This window comes from Balaenoptera borealis, assembly GCF_965194805.1.
Source record: "Balaenoptera borealis genome assembly, chromosome: 6".
Lineage (NCBI taxonomy): Eukaryota > Metazoa > Chordata > Mammalia > Artiodactyla > Balaenopteridae > Balaenoptera > Balaenoptera borealis.
Genome location: NC_138863.1, coordinates 76,984,066 through 77,010,088, shown reverse-complemented (window position 1 = coordinate 77,010,088; position 26,023 = coordinate 76,984,066). Strand labels below are relative to the sequence as shown.

Here is a 26,023-nt window from a genome sequence, read left to right as displayed (position 1 = left end):
TGGATTAATATCTTCCATGTTTGTAACTGTTTTCTATTTATTACAGTTGTGCCTTGCATCATTTTTTCTCTACTACTTCTGCCTTCTCTTAATATAATTGTGGTTTTATATGATTCTATTTTATTTTCTCTTACTGTATATATACTTTTAAAAATTTGCATTTCTCTAATAATTAGTGATGTTGAGCAGCTTTTCATGTGCTTTTTGGCGATCTGTATGTCTTCTTTGGAGAAATGTCTATTTAGGTCTTCTGCCCATTTTTGGATTGGGTTGTTTGTTTCTTTAATATTGAGCTGCATGAGCTGTTTATATATTTTGGAAATTAATCTTTTGTCCGTTAATTCATTTGCAAATATTTTCTCCCATTCTGAGGGTTGTCTTTTCATCTTGTTTATGGTTTCCTTTGCTGTGCAAAAGCTTTTAAGTTTCATTAGGTCCCATTTGTTTGTTTTTATTTCGATTACTCTAGGAGGTGGATCAAAAAAGATCTTGCTGTGATTGATGTCAAAGAGTGTTCTTCCTATGTTTTCCTCTAAGAGTTTTATAGTGTCCGGTCTTACATTTAGGTCTCGAATCCATTTTGAGTTTATTTTTGGGTATGGTGTTAGGGAGAGTTCTAATTTCATTCTTTTGCATGTAGCTGTCCAGTTTTCCCAGCACCACTTATTGAAGAGACTGTCTTTTCTCCATTGTATATCTTTGCCTCCTTTGTCATAGATTAGTTGACCATAGGTGCGTGGGTTTATCTCTGGGCTTTCTATCTTGTTCCATTGATCTATGTTTCTGTTTTTGTGCCAGTACCATATTGTCTTGATTACTGTAGTTTTGTAGTATAGTCTGAAGTCAGGGAGTCTCATTTCTCCAGCTCCGTTTTTTTCCCTCAAGACTGCTTTGGCTATTTGGGGTATTTTGTGTCTCCATACAAGTTTTAAGATGATTTGTTCTAGTTTCATAAAAAATGCCATTGGTAATTTGATAGGGATTGCATTGAATCTGTAGATTGCTTTGGGGAGTATAGTCATTTTCACAATATTGATTCTTCCAATCCAAGAACTTGGTATATCTCTCCATCTGTTTGTATCATCTTTAATTTCTTTCATCAGTGTCTTATAGTTTTCTGCATACAGGTCTTTTGTCTCCCTAGGTAGGTCTATTCCTAGGTATTTTATTCTTTTTGTTGCAGTGGTAAATGGGAGTGTTTCCTTAATTTCTCTTTCAGATTTTTCATCATTAGTGTATAGGAATGCAAGAGATTTCTGTGCATTAATTTTGTATCCTGCAGCTTTACCAAATTCATTGATTAGCTCTAGTAGTTTTCTGGTGGCATTTTTAGGATTCTCTATGTATAGTATCATGTCATCTGCAAACAGTGACAGTTTTACTTCTTCTTTTCCAATACAATATATATTTTAAACTAATCTAAGTATATCTTCAAATGATGCTATACCATTTCACATATAGTACAGGTAATTTTTTTTTCCGTTTTAAATATGTGTTTTAATAGAAAGTTAAAACCTAACTACAATAGCTGGTCTTCCTATACTCTAAGACATTTATAGTACAGGTAACTTTTAACAGTATTACCAATACCTCCATTCTATGCCTCATGACATTTCTTTCATTCACTACTCTTATCTGTATGCTATCATCAACCAGTATCATATTACTATTATTACTTTAGACAGTTATTGGTCATTTTAAACAATCTTGGAAAGGTGATTCAAAAGAGATAGGACAGTCTTTCCAACAAGTGGTGCTAAAACAATTGGCTATCCACATGCAGATATAAAACAACAACAGAAAACTGAACCTTAAACTAAACACTTATCTATTAAAAATTCATTTTCAATGGATTATACAGCTATATGTAATAGGCATGACTATAAGAATTGTAGGAGAAAATCCAGTGACTTAGGGCAGTTAAAAATTTCTCAGGTAGGACACAAATGAGCAAATAATAAAGGAAAAAGACATTGATAAATTGGAGTTGGTAAAAATTTAAAATTCTGTTTTTCAAAAGATACCGTTAAGGAAAAAAAAAATCACAAAGTGGCAGACAACATTTGCAAAACACATATCTTATAATGTACTTTATCCAGAATGCATAAAGAACCCCTATAACTTTATAATGAGATGACAGACTACCCAAGTAAAACAAATGGGCAAAAAATTTGACCAGACGCTTCACCAAAGAAGATCATTTGATGGCACGTATGCACATAAACAGATGCTGAACATCATAGCATTAGGGAAATTCAAGTTAAATTCAAAAGAAGAACACACATGTACTAGAGTGGCTAAAGCCAAAAGACTAAAAATATCAAGTTCTGGCTAGAATGCAGAGCAACTAGAAATCTTATTAATTGCTGGTAAAGATGGAAAAAGATACACTTTGGAAAACAGTTTGATAGCTTCTTGTAAATTTAACCATGTACTTACCATATGCTCCACCAATCCAATTCCTTAATATTTAACCAGGAGGATATGTCCACACAAATACCCATGTGCAAATGTTTATAACTGCTTTATCTTTAACATCTAACAATTGGAAATGATCAAATGTCCATAAAGTAGTGAATGAATTAAACAAATTTTGATACATACTTACTGAGAAGTACTACTTAATAATAAAAAATAAATTAATGCACAGAGGAACATGGCTAAATATCAAAAACATCATGCTAAGTAAAAGGAGGCAGATACACAAAAAGACACAGAAAACTGAATAGTGTGCAGTTCGATTTATATGAAATTCTAGAATAGTAAAAATTGTAGGAACACAAAACAGTTACAGTGGCTATTGGGCTGGAAGTGTGAGAAGTGGATTGTCTGCAACTGAGCACAATGAAACGAATTGAAGTCTGGAAGTAGTGTATATTTTGATTTTGGTGGTGATTATATCTATATACATTTGTCAAAACTAATCTTAAGGATGAATTTTATTGTATGTAAATTATATTAATATATCTGATTACAAAAACTTTAATGGGATAGATAGAATAAACATCAAACAACCCAACTCTTGGCCAGATTCTCATAAATTCTCACAGTAAAGGCCTATTTACTTCAGTATTCATTACCCTCTACAAGTTTGCCTTTCAACAAAAATTTCTAAGGCGTGCCAGAAGGCAAGATAAAATATATTGAGAAGCAACAAAGTCATCATCAGAACCAGACTCAGATATGGTTCAGATGCTGTAAGTATCAGATATGGAATTTAAAATTATTATGATAATGTTACACACTCTAATGGGAAAGGTAGACAACATGCAGCATCACTTGGATAATGTCAGCAGAGATATGGAAACTATAACAAAAATTTAACAGGAAATATTAGAAATTAAAAACACCATAATAGAAATATAGAATGCATTCAGTGTGCTCCTGGCAGACTTAACATAAGCAAGGAAAGAAAGAACAAACTTGAAGATAGGGCAGTAAAAGTTACTCAAACTGAAACGCAAAGAGAAAAAACATTGGAAAAGTTTTTTAAAAATCCAAGACTATAAGAACAAGTAAAAAGTGTAACATTTGTGTAATTGGAATAACAGAAAGAGAAGAAAAGGAAAACGAGCAGATAAGATATTTGAAGAAATAATAGTTTCCTCGAACCACAGATCCCACAAGCTCAGAGAACCCTAATAGGATAAATAACAAAAACACACACCTAGGCAGGTCATATTAAAATTGCAGAAAACCAAAGACAAATAGAAAATGTGAAGGGGGAAAACCTTACAAAGGGATAAGAATTATAACAAACTGCTTATCAGAAACCATGCAAACAAGAAGAGAATGGAGTGAAATCATTAGAGTGTTGGGGGGGAAAAAAAAAACTACCAGTGTAGACTTCTATATCTAATGAAATTATCCTTCAGTAATGAAAGTGAAACAAACATTTTCTTAAACATAAACTGAGGAAATTGATTGCTTGCACACCTGTACTGTAAGAAATTTTGAAAGAAGTTCTTTTAAAGAAGCAAAATAACATAGCAGAAAGTTGGATCTACATAAAGGAAATGTGTCAGAAAAAAAGCAAATGAATATCAGTATATTGATAGTGTTCTACACGCAAAAGATCTATTTTTACAAACAAGGACCACGAGAGATAGAGGTGATATCTATTGAAATATCTGAGATCAGCAAAAATTGGAAATGGGATCATGTGTGACTGACACACAGAGAAGCATAAGTCAGCTTTTATGATGTCCATCTAGAGAAAGAAATTTTTGTCATGTGGACATAAAATGTATTTCTATAGTGTCCTCTCTAGAACTGTGTAGGGGAGTTGAAGCTAATTGTTTCCTTATTGATGCCCCTACCTCAATGCCTCAATCTAGGCTCACCTCCAAAAGTTTGCCAGATGGAGCTCAAGACAACAAATATGACACTCATACTACTTATCTAAATATTTACAATTTATAAATCAATATCAAACTATCAAATAAAATATATTTTACTCTTAGAATAAAAGCTACAATGAGATGTAGCTGCATACTCATTTTTAGGCCCAAATCAGAAATGATAACAACATCTAGTAGTGGTGAGGATGTGGAACAACTGGAACTCTCACACATTGCTGGCAGGAATGTGATTTGGAGAAAGATTTGCAATTTCTTATAAATTTAAAAATACTCTTACCATACAATCCAACAATTTTATTCCTAGGTGTTTATTCAAGAGAGATGACTACTGATACACTCAGTAGTCATCTCTACAGACGCATCTTAACAATATGCTGAGGGAAAGAGATCAGACACAAAAGACTACATACTGTATCATTTTATTTATACAGATGCTATAAAAAACAAATCTAAACTCTATTGACAGAAGACATAGGAGCAAGTTTGAGCATCTGTGTGGGCTTGACTGGAAGGGCACATGGGGACTTTGGGAATGATGGATATTCTGTGTTTTGGTTGGAGGGGTGGTTAAATAGATATATACGTTTGTCATAATTTGTTGAACTGTACACAAAATGAGTGTATTTTATTGTGTTTAAATAATATTTAGATAAAGTTAGTTTTGAAAAATATACCTTAACTATGAGGGCCAAGAATTAACCTTAAAACTAGTGGCATTTCTGGGTTTTCTTTTCTTTTTTTTCTCTTTTTTACCTGAAGATGGATATAACTAGAATCTACTTCATTATCTCAGGAGATATTTAATCATCCAAAAGAGGGCAATCTCATTTATATGGAAGTTAGGGAAACTATATTTGTATCTAATAAGTATATAGATGTGATAAAAAAGAAACAGATATCCAGCATTCACAGGTTTCTAGCCAGGAGAAATATGCTCACAGGCTTGGAACAATGGATTTAGAGTAAGAACCAGGTACATTTGTCATTAGGTATTAAATTGATTAACTTATTCTGACTCACTAAGGTTTGCTCTTTTATGTTTTATTATATGTCTGTGTCAAATTAACAATATGCAAATTAAGCTACTATCTAAAGGGACTTTATGTTTCCTTCAGAAATAATTATACAATTATTAGAAGCATTTTGTAAGGATGAAATATTTGGTTGTATAGACTGCCTATGCTTTGTCACAAGGCAGAAAAGTCATGGCATTAGGGAGTAGTAAAATATATACACTATTCTCTTAATACAATATATCTCTCACTTGTAGGGAAAATTTAATTATTTTTAACAGATGTGAATTCTCTGAGTTAACATGAAGAATATCAGTTCCGTATTAAAGAGGGACATTTTAAATCAGTGACCATGAGATTAAGTTAAATTGATTACAAAAAGGAAAAATACTGTGCTCTGAAAATTATTCAGTAGAATTTGATGCCTTTAGATTGATTTTAAATATACAGCATATTTTCAGCTAAATCAGAGATCCTGAATTGAGTTTTGGATTGCTTTGCTATCAAACAGATAATTAAAGTAAACCACATTAAAAGGAATGCTGTAAAAACCTTTCTGGAGAGATTTTGGGCTGATACGGGTGTGTGTGTGTGTGTGTGTGTTTACTGGTAAATAGCGCAAACTCTGAGGTTAAGCTGCCTGGGTTTGATCAGGACTTCACTTATTAACTGGGCAAGCTTTGACATTAAGTTTTCTCTATTTCTGTGTTTTCTCTTCCATAAAATTGGGATTGTGATAACTAGTGTACATTCCATAAACTTGTTATGCAGACTGAGTTAATGTATTCTGCTAACAACAGTGCCTAGCACATGAACACAGCTTAAGTTTTGCGTGTTTTGTTCTTGTTTATATTGGACAGTAACACAACTTTCCAACGAAAATTTTCTAGTGGTACTGGTAAGAAAGATATCATAGAAGAATGAAAACTGTTGGTGGGTGAAGCAGAACTGTGGAATGTATAAGATGTAAGAAACACTAGGGTAGAAATTTTTTCTGTATTGTTTACTGACACGTGCCCAGCATCCCAAATAGGCCCTGGCACAGTGAAGTCAATAAATGCTTGTTGAATTAAATTGAATTGAATGTGAGGAGATGGTTCCATCATATCTTATAAGAGTTAAGTGTTCAGTTATATCTCAACAATTATAACTAAACATGCAATATACATAAAAACAGAACTTGAAACTGTTTAATGAAATACTACCCCACACACGGGGCTTCCCTGGTGGTGCAGTTGTTAAGAATCTGCCCGCCAGTGCAGGGGACATGTGTTTGAGCCCTGGTCCGGGAAGATCCCACATGCCGCGGAGCAACTAAGCCCATGTGCCACAGCTACTGAGCCTGCACTCTAGAGCCCCTGAGCCACAACTACTGAGCCCACGTGCCACAACTACTGAAGCCCACGTGCCCCAACTACTGAAGCCCACCCACCTAGAGCCCGTGCTCTGCAACAAGAGAAGCCACCGCAATGAGAAGCCCGCGTGCTGCAACAAAGAGCAGCCTCCACTCGCCACAACTAGAGAAAGCCCGCGCACAGCAATGAAGACCCAGTGCAACCAAAAATAAATAAATGAAATAAATAAATTCATAAAAAAAAAATACTACCCCACACTTGAAAAAGGAAATCTGCATGAACTGAATAATTTGTAGGCAGGAAGAAAGGCTACAAAATGTCTTGATAAGTTGTTGGGATCTGACAGGACAAAGAGAGGGTGACAATAATTCACATTAGATGAGAAAAATGGGAAGAAGAGGAAAAACTCTAAGAAGAAAAAATTTTATTAATCTATGAATTTCTGAGTTGTACTCTGTGGGGAAATATATCCTGAACCTTGCACAGTTAAACTTGACAAAGTTTGGTTCTGTCTTCCCTGCTTGCTTTCTTCTAATCTGCATAGTTTAAAATGAAGATTACCTAAATAATTACAGTTAAATAATTATAACTTCTGCCTTGCACCTCCTCTTAAGCTTGCTTTAAATTTATGGGAACATCTTTTAGCAAGAGCAGAATGCTTTCACATAATGATCCCATATTCTTTCTTACAAGGGAGATATCGTACCATCTTTACCATCTCAAGCTGGGGATCCCTAAGTAGTTTTCAGTGAGTGAACATGTTATGTCAGTTAATGCAAGGCAATAACAAGTTGCTACTATCACATGATTCTGCTTATTTGGATGTGATACTCAGTATGTAAAGGAACTTTGCTGCATTAGTTTACCTGCTTTATTTTCCCATGAATCTATTTTTCCTGAGACACTTTTTATTGTTAAGATCATAGAGATAAATTTGCAAAACATTTGCAAGCTAAACTCTGTTTTGTATCTCAGATAACTGAGGTAAACTGGCTCTAAACAATTCTCTGTTGAAAACACTTTTGTGCATTCAGACAAAACACCTAAATTTCCAATCTTGAGATATTGTGAGTCTATAATTTTATAAGCTATGTAGGTGTCTGGGTTTTGATGAATACAAGTCAGTATGGCAAAACGTGATGCATATAACCTATCCAGATTAAGTCTTTTCATCCAATTGGTCTCCCATTTGAGACTGTATGAATTAGCAGAGTACATAGGAAAAAAGAAGCCAGAATGAAGAAACAGAGCTGGAAGGAAACAATATCTAAAGGATAGTGAAATTTTTTTTTGCTGTGCCACAATGGACAAGGAACTAAAATATGGTCAATAAACAATCTTAAAATCCACTTAAAAAACTCATAGCTGCACTTCAAAAAAAGGAAGCAAAACAACCTCATTTTGAAATCACTGGAGTATTTTTACCTCTTTGAAATAAAAAATAAGAAAGGTAATAATTCAAATCAGTTTATTCATACAGAGGAATAAATATAAAATAACTGAAAATAAAACAATATAATGATACATATGAAATTAGCTGCTCCTTCCCAGTAGCATGAATAAAGAGCTATTAACCATAAATTGCAATGGAATTACCTATTGGATGACATTAACTACTAATGCAAACAAATTTTAAAGTTGTTTCCTAAAGTGACTGCTATTACTTATTTCTACAGAAAACTGGATCTGTTACAAACGTTGGAAGGCAGCTATGCCAGAGTAAACTGCTTTTCCTTCAGGTTAAAATAATTTCATGGGAAAAATTACTCAAAAGATTCATAGTTACCTTGAAACTCAAGTCCTAGGGCAAAATCTCCATAAATAAATGTTAACCTCAATAGGTTTTATGTAGTGGAGGATTAAACTAGCAATGTGTATGTAATGAAAATTAAACACTTCTATAGGTAGTTATGAAAAGGTGACAATGAAATTATTAAATACGAAAGAAAAAAGTAGTATCGGTAAAGATATTTTAAAACATTACCATCCCCCAAAATCTGTGTATGTATGTATGTGGGTATACATATATATTTTTGCACAAATATAAACATATATGTGTGTATATGCATACATATATATGATATACATATTATATATAGTCAGGTAGAATGTTAAGGATTTTAAGAGTAAACTATAGAGAAAGAAGAAGAAAGGGGTCATTGTTTCTCCTCAGGCTCAGAGCACCGTCTGTTGTTTTTTATTGGGTCACTAATTTAATCTGTAGCTTGTCTAGGTGAGTAAGCACCCACAATTTGCCCTTGACCTTACGAAGTAACCAAAATTTCCTTTAATAAAAATGGTTTAGATAATAAAAGCCAGGGTATATTTGACAGTATTTCATATAGATCTGATGAGTTTTAAGGAAGAGTGTGTTCACTTAAATATGTACCTTACTGGTGGTTGAGCATTGTGTTGATTTTTATAACAGCATTTAAATTTTAAAATTATCATACTTCTTTGGCACAGACAGTAAATGCTTATTAAATGAATTTTGATTTAGGCCTTGTGTATTTTGAATGGTGAGTTCCTGGAATATTTGAACACTTAAAAAAGGACAAAGGTAGTATATGATGGATTTCTGAAATTTTAATGACTGACATATTTGCATTATTCAGCCAGCACATTCAATTTAATTCTATTGACTATTAAATAGTCACCCTTTATTATAGCATATTATTAGTATTTTGGTTATTTTTATTATTATTAACTAACAAAATGCCTGGAGGCAATGGAAAACTCACAACTTAGTATAAAGTAATGCTAAGTAATAAGATTTATAATAACTGTGAATAAATGCAAAGATCAGCAGCTGGTTTATACAGATGGCCAATAAAATGTGTGAATGCCCAAAACATATAAGGGGTAGCGGCAGGAGGCAGGTAATGATTAGCTATGTGATCACTGAGGTTAGCTTTTAGTTTGGGTAGAACATTGGACTTTTTTTTCCTTCTACCAGAAATTATCTCATGAAAAATAATTATCAAAATGTTACATTTCACATCATGATGCCTCTTGCAGCAAATTTACATCAGTTTGTTCTGATGGCCTGAAATTATTGCTGGAGCTTCTGAAAAAGATCTGATTTAAAAATCAAGTCACCATTTAGGTAATAGGAAATCTGAGTCCATTACTCGACAGCTAAATTGAAGAATTGATGTAATTTCATTTTTCGGAATTTACTGATGAAAAATGCAAGCTTCCTGTGAGGGTTACATCTGATAATTCTGAAATGCAAACCTTACAAACCTTCAATTAGCCCCATGATGTTTTTAGCATCATAGAAACTGGCAGTATTTCCTACTTCAAGGAATATATTGTGATTAATACTTTAAATGAAACAAGAAAATTTACTTTCATGGTTTCATGCTATGTGCCTCACCATTCTAATCTTCCTTTTTCAGTTTTTGTCCTCCCCACCAACCCCACTCACCATTCCACATCAGAATATATACATATATACAACACCTTAACACACCTTATGCCATGAAATGTGACAATGTGATTATCAGTAAAGGCAGCAGAACGTGTCTACCATTTGAACTTAATCCATATATTTGCCCTAAGAAATCCTATCCAGTAATTTTATTTTTTTCTTGATATTGTACCATTAAGAATAATCAGTAAGAAGGTCAGCCCTATGCCTAGCATCAAGAGGTGAGTACCAAAATGAAGTAGTACCTACATAACAATCAACCAACGATGACAACAAACAGACAACATCTTTTGACAGCAAAATGTCTTGAGACAAGAAGAAATGCGTGTTATCATCATTGTATTTACAGTAATTTGCAAAATGTGCTATAGGCACCCCATGTTACTTCATTGGGGTGGGAAAAGAAAATATTACAATTTTTCTGTGTTTTTTACCTTACCTCTAATTTTTTATTTTTGGTTTGCTGCGATACCTATATTCATCATCAACAAAAAACATGAATTATTATGAATACATGCTCGTACAGTTTTTAATTGATTAGAGAGCATGGCTGCAAAAGAAAATGTTGAAGACCGTTAGGAAAGTATATTAGAGAGTTAAAGTATAATTCAATCCAGAGAAAGTGATGGGTTAAGTGCTAGTTAAACTGGTCAAACCATAAACTTTGTCATGTAAGTGGGGAATCCACTACAGCTCCCACATACCTTTTTAAACTTTTATAAGCAGGAAACAGATGGCACTTTCAAGCAAGTAGCCAAGGAGAGTATAATTACAAGGCTGTTTACAAAAGAATCAACAGAGTTTAGAGAATGCAACAAAAGATGGTTGTACACTGGCGCTAGTAATCAGGGGTTAAATCATTACCACTCCTGGACTTTAAGTGGGAGGGGAGGAAGCAATTATATGAACTCGTAAAAAATACCTCTATGGAGAGGGCTACCTGAGAGACTATGGCCTGTAGTTTGAGGACATAGGCAGTTTGTGGCTACTACATAAGAAAGACCCAAGGGAGTAAATGTCTTGATTTTATTTTGTCTTACTGTCCAACTTCTTACTGGTTAGTCTCATTGGCCAAATCCAATCTGAAGCCAGAGATGACAGTGTATAAAAGTTAGCCTAGGGCTTCCCTGGTGGCACAGTGGTTAAGAATCTGCCCGCCAATGCAGGGGACACGGGTTCGATCCCTGGCCCAGGAAGATCCCACGTGCCGCGGAGCAACTAAGCCCGTGTGCCACAACTACTGAGCCTGTGCTCAAGAGCCCATGCTCTGCAATGAGAGAAGCCACAACAACGAGAAGCCCATGCACCACAACATAGAGTAGCCCCCGCTCACCACAACTAGAGAAAGCCCGTGCGCAGCAACGAAGAACCAACACAACCCAAAATAAAAGCAAATAAATAAATAAATTTATAAAATAAAAAAAAAGTCAACCTCCTGGGGCATAGTTTGAGAAAGGTTAACAGTGGAGCGTGGATCTGGAGGAACAAATGGAAAATTTTCTGCATTCCATTCCTCTTTTTTTTTTTTTTTCCAGCATATGCTCTTTTCCAGGTAAAAAGTATGTGTCCCTAGTATAAGGGATATGTGAATCATATTAACTACCATATTCTTATGAACTGATATCAGTTTTATCATATTCCCAAACAAAATCTAAAATGTTAGTAAACCTCAGTGCTCTTTGTATAAGGTAATCTAGAAAAAAAAAAGTAAGGAAAAAAATTCTTAACATAAAATATAGCTTCTATAGTCTTATGACATGTAGCTGCTCATGAGGTCTTAGATGATAATTATACATTCTTTTAGCTACAATTATTCTACGTGTATCCTAAGCTGTGTCAGTAACTAGTCTGTATGGTGTGATCAGACTAGTTACTGGTGGTATGATCCTGTGTTACAAGCCTGATTGGTCTACCTTTATTGTGTTGCCTCATTATTCTATTACCCAGCATATCACATAAATAAGACACTCCAGAGAAACCTCTAGGTTCAGAAATAGTTCTCCTTGCCCCCATTATGTGGCAGCAATCTAATTTCCTACTGGCAAATAATATCAATCACCTCAAGCACTATTGTTGTCCCTTTCTCTGTAGAGAAGGTTAGACAGCTTAAGGAGTTCATAATGGCCAGAGGACAGATTCAATTTCCAATTTTACAGATCCTTGATTGTGTTCTCTAGTGGAAGCATTTTTTCCCATGGAAACTAGTACCCTTCTCCCCATAAAGGCTAGGTTGTAGACATAGAAATTTTCCTTCAGTGACTTAGCTGATAGAGGCCACTCTCACATCCGCCCTTGGTTCCTGGACCTGTGCATTCTGTCTTAGGAGATATGACATTATGCATTGGATAGTGCTTTAAGGTACATAACATCCTGTGGGATGGCACCCCCAATCCACTAGATTTTTCTCCCCAAAGTTTCTATAGTAGTCTAACACATTATTCCATTCTATCAAGTCAATTGCTTCTAGATGTTGAGGGCTTGAGATTTTTTTCTTTTGGTGAGCCTGTGGTCATTTTCTTTTTCCCCTCATAAATTATTTCCCCTGGTCTGTGGTAAGACTATGTCAAAACCCAAGTAAAGTAAAGATTTTGTAAGTCTACAAATGGTGGTGCTGACAGAACTGTGGCCAGAGAAGACAGATCCCAGATATCTGTTTCTCCCTTTAAGAAGACTTGTTTTTTTTTTTTTTTTCCACAATGATGAAAGGGGTCCAATAGAGTTGACCTCATACAAGTTGGTCAAGAATGGTGCCGTATGATTGGCTGTGTGTTGTCTTTTACTATTGGCAAGTCGGGTGGCCATAACCATGTCAACTGTGGTGAGAAGTTCATGTTGTCAAATCAGTGCATAGTGTGCGTTTGTGCCATCCTGGCCTATTAGTACTTCTCCCATTGAGTAAGCACTGGATTAATTGAAAAAAAAAAAAAAGAATGACAGCTACAGGAAGGATAATTTTGTCCATGTGATTATTGAGAGGCTCCTCTACCATGGAAGCCCTCTCTAGGAGATTACATGTGACCTGAATCTCCATCTTTTGTGCCCATTTCAAGGGGACCACTCATATACTCCTCCATCAGACCTCTTTGCCATTGATTTTCCAGTCTTGGTGTTTTAAGTCCCCTATCAGTTGTCCAACCTGTTAGCCACTGCTCATGGATGAGTGTAGATCCCTAACTCAAGCCATCTCTCCTGTCACACAGTATTCAGCCAAATTTCCTCTCTGACTTTCTGCATGATGGGAGGATTTCCTTTCACCCACTGACTTTCAGGACCACCCCTGAGTAGAGCTGTAAAGTAGCAGCTTTTAACAAGGACTAGTAGATTCTTAGTTAATCCAGCCTTGCACTGTTTCTTCCTTCATTAACTGGTCATAGGGCACTCCCCATGAAATAAATTATAGTTGTGAGTGAGAGAACCAACCGTCAGCAACCCCACAGAGAAGGAACCAGGGAAATAAATACCTCAACCTCTTTCATCTCCTATCCCCTAATATCTGTCAGTGCCTTCCCAACCAGAAGTCAAAGGACAGGGGAACCTGGATGATGTGAAATAGAGGTCAGCAACCCTTGAAACAGCAGGCTGGAGATGTTGCAGAGGGAGACCTAGTGGACCAAATAGACATTCAGCACAACTGCCATCAAAAAAGCACAATCCAGCAGTAAATTTAATTTTATGGCTTAAAATACTTTAGGGTATTTGAGATGAACCATTTTTCTGCTCACAGTATTATAATTTTTAATTGCAGACCTTTGTGAAGGATTTTTTTTTTTTTTTTTACTTCTGACACGTGGAATCATAAGAACCTCCTGAGTAATATTTGCTTCACATTTTCTGTGACTAATAGTAGCTAATAAATTTCGAGCTTTATCGGACATCTTATGCAGTTTCATAATAAGTAAAATGTTACATTCAGAAATCATTTAAAAAATATGTATCTACTACCTCAATTAGATGTACAGTCAATGAATGCAGTGCTTTTCTTTTTTTTTTTTTTTTGGCCAAAGTGGGTATATTTTTGTGAACTTGGTGAATCATATGTGTGATGATATATCAAATGCTGAGAGTTTATTATTGTGTATTTTAGGAATAATTTGTAGTGTTGGGTTATGTAAGGGGCTTCTTTAAAATGGCCATTGTCCAACGGCAATGTCTCCTTACAAAGGGCTTCCCAATGCATCTTGAAGCCAAAATTCGTGTTCTGTTTCCAAAAAAAAAAATTTTTTTTTTTTTTTGGCAGTGTAGGCAGAAGTTGGGGGATGGGGAGATTTCCTATTTAAAGCTGAGACTAAGGTTATTACTAGAGCCATTGCAAGCTGAGGACCTTTTCAATACTTTTAATGAGGAATCTCATTCTTAATGCAGAAGAAAATAATTTCATGTTTCAGCATTATTATATTACCTTAGTGAATATTTTAAAAGTTGGGTCCGTTGTTTCCAGGAAATATTTATGACTGTAACAGGTGCCAAACAACCTCTTAATATACAGAAGAATAGCACTGGCTTTAATAGACATGTAGATGGTTTTGTAAGGACGATTGTGAAAGGAGAGTGAAAACATTTTATACTAATGAAGAAATTTGCTTTTTCCTAAAAGAGGAACCAAGAACTTTGCTATCTGTCCTTACTCAAATAGTTTTCCTTATCTGTAAATTATAGTGAAGCTCCTATAATTTCCTTATCTCTAAATTATAGTGAAGCTCCTGTGAGAACTTTCCTGCTAAAACAAACCATAATTCTTTATGATACTCTTCTACCTGCTCGTCATCTTAGGTACATTAAGTAGCTTTCCTTCTTTCAGGAACTCCACTCAACACTGATGCCTTCTTTTTCATTCCCCCAACATCCACTAACTTCACCTTCTGTATCTATCACCGTAAAAGCCATGTTATATCCATCATCACTGAAACCAGAGTTTTGGTTAATATGCAGCTGAAATCCCCTTATTAAGTACAGTTGAACTGATTTAAACAATACAGATGATGCTAAAGAAAGAATGTAAAAGTTCTTCTAATCTAAGGAACCACTGCAAGTCTCTATTGGTGACAGATGTTTATACATCATATAAATTTTTTTCATAGAAATGGGCGTATTTTTTAGTATTGTTTCATGACCTCTTTTTTCACTTAAGTATAATATGAACATCTACATAATTAAATATTTTTCTATAGCATAATTTTAATTACTTTATGTTTTCTGTATGTGGATATAATGTAATTTATATTGTATTTAAAATGTAGTATATGTAGTATTTAGTATAATATATATGTAGTAAATAATATCTATATGGAGAGGGAGAAAATATACATTTATTTTTTTCTTGCATGTAAACACATATAATATTACTTTAATTATCTATGCCAGTAAAATTTGGGACATATCCATATTTCCTTAGAATATATTTTTATAAAAGACTTCTGAGTCATAATTTATAAGCTATGTTTCATTTTCTTTTATAGAATATTACAGGAATGTGTGATACAGGCATCTAATGCAGTACATATATGCATTGGCATATAACTTCCATTTATATAACACTGTGAAGTTATTTAAATATTTTACAAAAGAAGAAATTATAGACAAGAAAGGAAAGTCCATTATTGTAAGGCTAAAAGCTGCCATTATTTAAGCAGCCATACTTTGTATTGAGTTATTATTGAGAACCATTTGTAATAGTTACACAAACTACTGTTTTTATTAAAAATTACCATTGGGGTCTGAAATAGATTAATTGCATACTCCACTTTATTTACATGATTTCTTTAACTATCTGCTTAGGGTCTGATTTGTGATCTAATTAAAACCTCTTATGGCCATAGTCTTCACACATTTTAATTGTGTGCCACTATCTGTAGAAATTTTTCAGCTTGTATTAATGTATCTAAATTTATTTATTATGCATACATATATTATTCTCAACCTAAATATTAAATACTAGTGAGGACTAATTTTTAATATAAAAAAAATAGGTATGAAGCAGAGATTTTACTTTTTTTTAAATACCACATGGATCATTTTATACATCTGAGGTGGGAAAAACCTCTACTTTAATTGCTCTGTTCATCAGTCTCTCGATAGAACTAGATTGTCTCAAAGTTTCCTTCTACTTTTTTGAACTTATTCACTGATTGAATGAATGGTGTCAGGCACTGAGCTGAGTCAAAGTTGAGGCAGAATACATTGGTGAGTCTTCAAAGACCAAAGGGGAAAGAACAAAGTGCTCTAATAAAAATAACACTACCAGGTATAACAGATAGGTCTGCAGTCCCAGTGGTTTAGCAAAATAAAGTGTTTTTGCTCTCATATAAATTATGCAGTGGGCATACCTGATCAGCTAGTGGCTGTCCTCCAAGTGGTGATTCAGGCATCTATGTTACCGCCTCCTTGTGATGGCTCTGCCGTTTTCAACACATGGCTTCCAAAGTTGCTATAGCCAAGGAAAGAGCATGGAGAATTGCACATGGGAAATTATTATTGGCCAGGCCCATAGCATTTCTATCCTCAGTTACAAAACCACACTTAAATGTAGGGGAGGCTGAGGAATGTTGTATATCTGTGTATCCAGGAGGAAGTAAAATGGGACAGTTCACTAGGTAGACTCTCTGCCATTACATGTAAACAGATAGTGGTAATGGAGTATTATAAAAGGCATAATGGAATAAAGTAAAAGAACTATAAAAACAGAGAAGAGAGAGTGTTTACCTTATCTGAAAGTTGAAATTGGTGAACAGAGATTATTTCAGTCATCAGACATAGGAGGAAATTCCTAGCCAGAGGAATATCAGAAGGAAAAGTCAAAAAAGATGAGATAAACAATAATTATATTATAGCATGGTTAATCTGTAATTTCCTCATTAAATTTCTACCATATTTTCAAAACAAATTCTTAAACAAATTTTTAAAGATGTAGACTAAGGAAGAAAATTAATTGAATCATCATTTATAATAGAGATTATGGAAACAATATAAATGTTCAAAGGCAAAGAATTAGTTAAATAAATCATGGTAGATCCATGTTATGCTATATTTTGCAGCCATTATAGGGTAGGTATGGATTCACATATTTATTTGGGTAGATTTTCACAATTGCTTTTTAAACGATAAAAACAAGTATGTATGATAATGATAAATGAAGTGATAAAATTCAGCATGCATGAATGGTCATATTTTAAATACATAAGTATGTTTCTGAATAAATTAAAGTTGACCATTCAAGCAGAAGTTTAACTGATTTTTCACTTTTTTTTCATCGTGGCTACCTACCTATCTCTCTCTCTCTTTCTTTCTCCCTTCCTTCCTCCCCTTTTCTCTCTTTCTTTATTCTTTCTTTTAAATGAGCATGTATTATTTTTATATATAATAAAAAGAATATATATATATGTATTTTTTTTTTTAAGAATATAGTTTTGATTTAAAAAATAAGTAAAAGACAGTTTTGGAAATTAGTGTTCCCTTGGTCCTGTGAATGATCTCTCACTTAGCTGGTGGAAAATGCTGCCTTATTAATATCTAAAAAGGGGTACCACTCTACTGGGAAATAGTAGCTAATATCTGCTGGACTTGATCCCATTGGAGCTTGCTATTTGCAACATTCTTGCTGCATAAAAATCTAGTTACTGAAATGTAATGGGCAGAAACCAGAACACCACATATGGCCATGTTAAAATTTTTAAAAAAGTATTATTGACAGATGTATCAGATTTATAAAAATGCATAGTTTTTTTAAAAGTGTAGTAAATGAATTGCCGTTTATTCCCACATAAAATAGAATGAATTTTGTTTGATATATATATATATATATTAAGCTCTGTATTATAATATTGATATTTGAAGTCTATCATTGTTTCTAATAGAAATGGGCCAAAGTAAAGATATACTGAGTTCCTTTACTTTAACAAGAATTATTCTTTATAAACTCAGGGTCTGTAGATTTGCAAAAGAGCATGGCCCACGGAACACTGAGTGGAAGGCAAAATGGTTTGGATGGTGGGATGGTGATCCAAGGGCTAGTGTGATTTCCTCATCTTCTGACTCCACTGCAGACTTGTTTATGATTGACAAGACAAACAGCATTGTCTTAGGGAAACTGATTTATTAGCCATGAAGTATGAATATTCAAAGATGAGAGAGATTAAAAGTCAAGGTTTTAAATTTATTTCAATTGACGATTTGGAAGAGATGAAAATTAGAGAAGAGCTGCAGTATCATTGAAAAGAAAGATTTTAAAGACAAATATACAGAAATTAACAACTGAGTAGATCTGAGGATAGAAATATAATATGAGGTAATTTTTTGGAAAGTATGGCAGATGGGATAACATTTAGATTTTGGTCCAATGTCATGCTTTTACCAATATGCATCATATATTATTGTGTTCTTTAACATAATAAAATCACTACTTTAAAATGACCTAAATTTTATTTTACTCAAGTTTGTTTTTAAATATAAACTGTCTTATCTCTCTTTTATCAAATAGACAGTGCTTATTGTTAATGGGATATTTCTGCAACTGAAAAAGTGTTCATAATGTACATAAGCCAATAATGCAATTAATATGTAGTATTCGTTTTGGTAGACTGATCAGTTGGTTTATTTATATTTTGGTGGCCATCATTTTATCAATGGGAATTCTGTGATAAAAATAAATCTCATTTAATCTATACGGTATGCACTATGTTAAAGAAAATGAAAGATATATGTTATATATATGTACATATATATAATGATTCTGCTTTTATATTTCAACAAGTTTTATAATGTCATATTGAGTCAAATTATCTATCATTTTTAATTATTTAACCATATTATTAGGAAGAAAATACCTTCCAGCATAGTATATTAATTTATTTTTACAGTCTAAACCAGATTTGGAATTGGGATATTTCCATCCATATTTAAATCAATAGTCAAGGTATAATGTAGATTTAGTTGCCTTCTCCATTATATTTGCCTATTAAGAGTGGAAAAGTAACACCAAAACTTCAATGACTTTTCTTTCTGTTTTTTTTACTTTGGCCGTGGAGGAGCATGGTATCTTGTAGGTGTGTGGGTGGATTTTTTTTTTTTTCTTTAAACTATGTAGAGGTGAGAAATAAACAGGTGAGAAAAAAAATAAAAGTTGTTATTTAAAAGTACTGGAGATCAGAGATAAACTACATACTAAACTGCACAATCTTTTCTATTTCCTATTTATATTATTTGAACAACAACAAAAAAAAAACTGCTTCTTCTAGCAATATGTATTCTGCCAGGTAAGAGCCAGAAAAAGAAAAAGGCTGGTTCCACGTTATAATCACTTAGCATTTTTTCCTTGAGCAAGGTGAAAAATACCAATAGGTCTGCTCATGAATAAGAAAAAACATTTTGTAAAATGTCAAATATGCATTCATTAGAGGCTATTATAGAAAAATATATTTAACTTTGGGGAGGAAACATTTAACCTGATACACATTAAGTTGTCATCTATTCTTCACTAAGAAGTGAGAATAATTAAGGAGAATGATTATATGTGCTTGCAAACTAGTTCTAAGTATACGGATACTGTTTATGACAATTTTATTTTTGTTGATAACACTACAAGATGATATACTTACTCTACCACTGACAAAACTATAATTTTCATAATGCTAAGCAAAGGAAATGGTCACAGCTTTGAATATATTACAAAAAGCAAGTACTTCAATGTGCTATAACTTGATCTTCATTCTCTACAATGATGGAGTTGAGCCCCATGGTTTTTCTACATAGCGTAAAAGTCATTCCTATCTATTTCGTAGTCTTGGTAGCATTGCATTGATGCTAGCACCTTTCTCTGCAATGTAATGTGTTTTTGTTGGAATTTATAGAGGACATTTTAAAGAACTGTAAATGGTGAATGAATTGCTTTCTTAATTTCTAAAAATTCTAATTTTTTAACCTCAAATTCTTTAAGCTCTCTTTAATGTATCAAAAATCAAAAATTCTTTTTCCCAGAAAAAAATTAGTCCTATATTTTCTGACATTAAGGTTACAGACCAGAATATGTAAAATATCTATTATCTACCTGTCTATCTATCTATCTCTACCAATCTAGATTGAGAATCTATTTCCTTCTAGATAGATATAGATACAGACACATACATAAAATATCTATGGTCAGTGGGTAGTATTATATAGCCTGATTATGTCCTTTACTTCAGAATTAGAAGGACTCCTATGGAAACTATAAAAATTCTTTTTAACAGTTTCTATGGAATCAAAACTTAAAGAAATCCTAGAAATGAAAAGTACTTTAAGCCCTATCTAAGTCCAGCGTCTCACCAACAGCACAAATTCACCCAAAGCCAACGCCAACAACTCCATCTGATTTCAGGGACAATAGGCTTACTAACTCCTGAGGGAACATATTACTGTTAGAATTCTAATTCATAAATTGAGCAAAACATGCTTTTTCATAAAATTCCTGCCATCATTTCTATTTTTGCTTCTTCAAGTGAATGAGAGTCTTCATAAGCTTTAAGATAACTTTTTAAATAGTTTTAGGTCGAATACATACATCTTTTTCATTTAAAAATTTCCCGGTTCTTACCATTTTTCTACGTATAAGAGGATTTACAGGCTAATTACCTTCATGATACCTGTATCTGAAGTTCCCCAGAGATGCCTAAATCTCTTTTATAGTTTGACTCCTACCATTCCAAAGTCAGAATAACCTTTCACAGAAAATAATCTACTGGAAGACGCATTGTATATTAGTACTAGTAATATCAGTCTCGATGTTTTATAACTATGGTCAAATCAGAGGAAAGTCTCCTTATTGTGTTCTACCCTAGTTTTGATCATATTCTTATATTATATTAGAATTTATATTCCATGAAATGCTGTAACTTATAGATTATTTTCACATGCTTTTTATCCTCTAATTTTGTATTGAAGTATAGTTGACTTACAAAATTGTGTTAGTTTCAGGTATCCAGCATAGTGATTCAATTTTTTTTTTTTTTGCAGATGATATTCCATTTTAGGTTATTACAAGATATTGGGTATAATTCCCTGTGCTCTACAGTAAATCCTTGTTGCTTATCTATTTTATACATAGTAGTTTGTATTTGTTAATCTCATACCCCTAATTTGTCTCTCTCTCCCTCCCTTTCCCCTTTGGTAACCCTAAATTTGTTTACTATGTCTATGAGTCTGTTTCTGTTTAGTATGTACATTCATTTGTATTATTTTTTATATCCCACATATGAGTAATATCATATAGTATTCATCTTTTTCTGTCGGTCCTATTTCACTAAGCATACTATTCTCTAGGTCTATCCACATTGCTGCAAATGGCAATATTTCATTCTTTTTTATGGCTGAGTAATATTCTATATATATACATATATACATATATACACATATATATACATATATATATACACATATATATATGTGTGTGTATATATATATATATATATATATATATGCTTGCCACATCTTCTTAATCCAGTCATCTGTTGATGGGCACTTGGGTTGCTTCCATGTCTTAGCTCTTATACACAGTGCTGCAATGAACATTGAGGTACAGTGCATGTATCTTTTCAAATTATTGTTTTAGTTTTTTCTGGATATATAGCTAGGAGTGGAATTGCTGGATCATATGGTATTTCTAGTTTTAGTTTTTTAATATTTTTTAAATACATTTTAAAGTAATCTGGGTCCAAATATTTGCCCTTTAAAGTATATGGAAATTAAACTCAGTAAGATTAATGTGTTAGGTGCTATAATACAGCAAAATGTTGGAAGAGTCAAGACCAGAACTACCAGTTTCTTTCATGGTAACCTAATTTAATATCATTATGAGAAGTAAGTTAAGGGTACATTAGGATTAACTGGAACCTTGGCTTATTACTATATGTTAGCATACATACAGACATATGCATGCATGTATGTGCCTACACACACACACACACATTGAACCATGTATTTTATTGCTAGAAGGGACATTTGTGTGGTGATAACTTGGAGGAAATGGCAAGAACATTAGCTTGTATAGAATCCTGAGTGTTCTTAATAAAAACAGTCAAGCCCAGAATATTGCTCTGAAATTCCAGTTATGGAACACATAGCCTCCAAATCCAACTTGACATTTAAAATTACATGTCACTGCTATGAAAGTTCTTTTCACTTATTTGAAAATGATTTGACAAAGAAATCAAATTCTGATGGGGATAAAGCATTGCCAACCTTACTTGCTTTTATAAAGATATAATGGCAGTAGATATTTGAAATACCAAAATATTTAAGTGGATGTGAAAATAAATTAATCTTGGCAAATTTTTTAAATTTCTCTTTTATCATTTTGCACAACTTAGTCTGCCCAGAGCTCAACTTCATCCCTCTCTAATAAGTGTATTAAAAAACATGAAAGAGAAGTTTTAAGTTTTGGTGTTTTGTGTTGCTTAATTATTAAGTCTTAATGATTAGTCAGATCATATATATGTGATAGACTTGAAGAACAACATGCAGCATTGAGTTAATGAATTAAAATAAGTTGTTTCTTTAGTGTAGTGCATGGTTTGTAAGTGGCAATAGAGATTTGATGATTGTATCATTAAGCCAGTTTATAAGTGATACCCTTTAGAATCTAATCCAACACATGAGTTTATATTTTCAGTTCATTATCTGTATGTTTGTATGTATATGTGTACCTGTGTGTGTCTTACAGCTGTTATTTCAAGAAACCAAGAAGGGCCAGGAGAAATGGGAAAGGCTGTGCTGATTCCTAAAGATGACCAGGAGAAAATGAAAGAACTGTTTAAAATCAATCAGTTTAACCTTATGGCCAGCGATTTGATTGCCCTTAACAGAAGTCTGCCGGATGTAAGATTAGAAGGGTGAGTTTACATTTGTTTTATAATCTTATATATTAGCAATCCCCAAATTTCAGAATATCTCAGAACTTCAATTAACTCAGATTATTTGAAATCTAGAGCTATATGGTTCTGAATACCTTTGCCATAGCAGGAATTAACTGTGCATACGTATGATGAGAGATATGAACTGTCTTTCTCTGGCAGAGCAAAATATGTTACTTGCAAAGACATTGCAGATTACACAAACCTAACAGGTTTTTTCCTTCATGAGATGTCTTTTTGTTTTGCTTTGCTTTATCTTGCTAAAAATAGAGCAAACATGATCTTTGATAAATTATTTTCTTGCCTGTATAAAAAACTCTTATACTTTGCTTTGAAAAACTATATGCTTTGCTATTCCAGCATAAAAATAGCCAACTGCCTGTGTGATTCTTTGACCCTTTAAAATTATTTATTGTGGGCTCTTTAGCAATTTATGATGCTATTTATCGATATAATTAGAAAGCTCGGTTAATCAGCCATGGAGGAAATACTCACTTGGAAATAATAATACTGCATGAAAAATTATGTTGAAGAATTCAACACTTATGTGATTAACTGTAAGCCATGCTCTAGATAGTTGAACATATTTTAAATGGAGGTAATAAAAATCAGAATATTTAGTGGGAGTATTGTCATCCTTGTATATAGTCCTTATAAAGAAAACTCGTGGCACTTAGAAAAGATACGTCCTCATTTTGTAGAAAATCTCCAAGTTTACAAATATCCTCCAGAACACACTTCCATTTAAAACAAAGTTGTTCTTTTAGACATGTAATGGCCTACACGTAGTTGATGCATACAAAGTTTGCTACATATAATGGCTTATATTACATTAGGGAGATGGTGACATTGACATATTTACTAAACATGATTTTTTTCTCCTTTCTGAATTACTTCAAATAAGACCAAAATAAATTAATCCAAGCCTTGTTGAGATGCTGGCCTGGGTTGTCAGAAGGTTCATTTGATAGCTAAGTAACTGGTTTTGTATACCCCTGTATGCTTTTGAAATGTCTCTCTCAACAAAACCGCAAATAACTACATATTATGGATATTTTTGGTCCCTAGCAAATAGCTTAAGCATCAAATTTAACATTTTTGCATTCCAAAGGCCTAAATAATTTTACAGGTAGTTCTGTCCTTATTTGTATGTGTGTGTTTGTATATGTTTAGATACATTTGAATTTTTAAAGAAATACAGTAAGCATATTCTTCTAAGTAATTTTGAGCATTTTATATGCTGAGTTCATAATGTTATAATGTGCATTTATTACCTTGTTTTATATACTATGTTGTGATAAAATGGGAAAATGTGATACTTACGTGTTCAGGAAAACCATGTACACACTATTTCAAATTTTTTTAAATCTTCATTTTCAACTACCAGAACATATAAAATTAAATTTTATATCAGATCTGGTATAAAATTAAGGTAAGATCTATTTTAATACAGAGCCGTCACAAAAGAAAAAAAGAAGCAACATCATTATTGAGCATCCATTTAAAATATCTGTGGCCAGTGGTATTACTTGTTTTAAGAATTACTGAGTGTATTAAGTACTTGAAGATTTAAGTCTTAAACTATGGAACAATTCAACATTTAAAAAATGTAGGATTCAAATCTCAGTATAAAAACTATAAAAAAATGCCATACCTACTGTAGATATTATTGCTTGAATTTTGAGATTTTGCAAATAATAGTAGTGAAATAAATCATTTTCTGTTTTATTCTTATGACAGCACAGTGTATGCAATTAGTAAAAAAAAAAGAAAAAGAAAAAAAGAAAGAAATACCATCTACAATTCCTAGACAAATCATAAAGTGTGTGTGAAGTTCACTGAGGACATTTGCAAGTCATCTTGAATGACTCAATAGTGACTGCCTGGGAACAACTAATGTTGAGAAACACACCATGAATCAGATATCCAAACTTATTTAAAAGATGTAAAAAGCTGTTAATACTCATTTGATGTAGAAAACTATATTTTTTCCAATTTTGGTATTACAGTTTGGTTTTTGGATAGTTACATCTCAAGAGATGACACGTAAAGCTAGCCTCAGTGATGACTGACATATCAAGATATAAAAAGATGGGATTTATAAATAATTAGTTTAAAAAGATCTTATTTTAGTGAAAACTAGAGTTGATATTTATTTAGAAAGGGTCTGAACTGCCCAAACTGTGAATTCATTAAAACATCTCAGCATATTTTATGACTGCATTCAGAAAATTGTCCAAATAGTTTAATGTTCTGTTTGGCTTTAATATCAATCTACAAATATTTGAAGATGTGTTCAGAGTGTTGACCTGAAACAAATAGACTGCCAGATATTTCTCCAGCAAAAATGGGTTTATTTAGGATCAGCAGAGAATTGCAGTTCAGGGTCTGCGACCATGGCAAGCCACATGCAAGTCCCCACACAGCAAGGGAAGGAGAACACTTTTATAGAGTGAAAAAGGAAGTTGGGAGGGCCATAGTAAACAAAGAGTCCATGGCATTTCAATGGCTGAGTTCTTGCCAGGAAAGAAGTCTTTCTTTGTCCAGTTGGGCTCTGCTATTCTTGCAGGGTATGAGACTCCCCTTTCTGATGCCCAAGCTCTATTTAATTGAGGTTTCTGTTTATTAATTTTTTTACATATCCCTCTTTTGATCATGATATTTCTCTAAAAGCATCACTGATCAAGAGTCAGGTTTTCAGGTTTCAGTGGCTTTTTGTCCCTCAGTGTCAGGAAGGATCTTTCCTGGGTGGTGTCTCATGTCGGAGGGAAAGTGCTCAGATTGGAAACCTATTAAAGTCATATTCAGGTAACAAGGAGGGTGAGGAGGGAGAACTCTCAGGCATTATTATTTAAAGTCTCTATGTTGTCAAGATCATAGACATTGGAGATCATCTGATGTGTTATATCATTATCAAAGGTTTAGCAACAAACTCCCAACAGGCCTGCTCTGGATATCTTGGGAAAACTGTCTCATCAGATGT

At 33.3% G+C, this 26,023-nt stretch overlaps 1 protein-coding gene and 1 long non-coding RNA gene across 8 annotated transcripts in view; one reads left to right on the top strand and one right to left on the bottom strand.

Moving 5' to 3' along the window:
* LOC309630481 overlaps positions 1 to 26,023 on the bottom strand; it is a 600,204-nt gene that overhangs the window by 26,228 nt on the left and 547,953 nt on the right. The window lies entirely within an intron of this gene.
* GALNT13 (polypeptide N-acetylgalactosaminyltransferase 13) overlaps positions 1 to 26,023 on the top strand; it is a 545,878-nt gene that overhangs the window by 186,293 nt on the left and 333,562 nt on the right. For all 7 annotated transcript variants that reach the window (XM_082395756.1, XM_082395754.1, XM_082395758.1 and 4 more), the window contains one exon: positions 22,851 to 23,019. In XM_082395756.1, the coding sequence (XP_082251882.1) occupies positions 22,851 to 23,019 (169 nt within the window). The remainder of the gene's footprint in view (positions 1 to 22,850; positions 23,020 to 26,023) is intronic.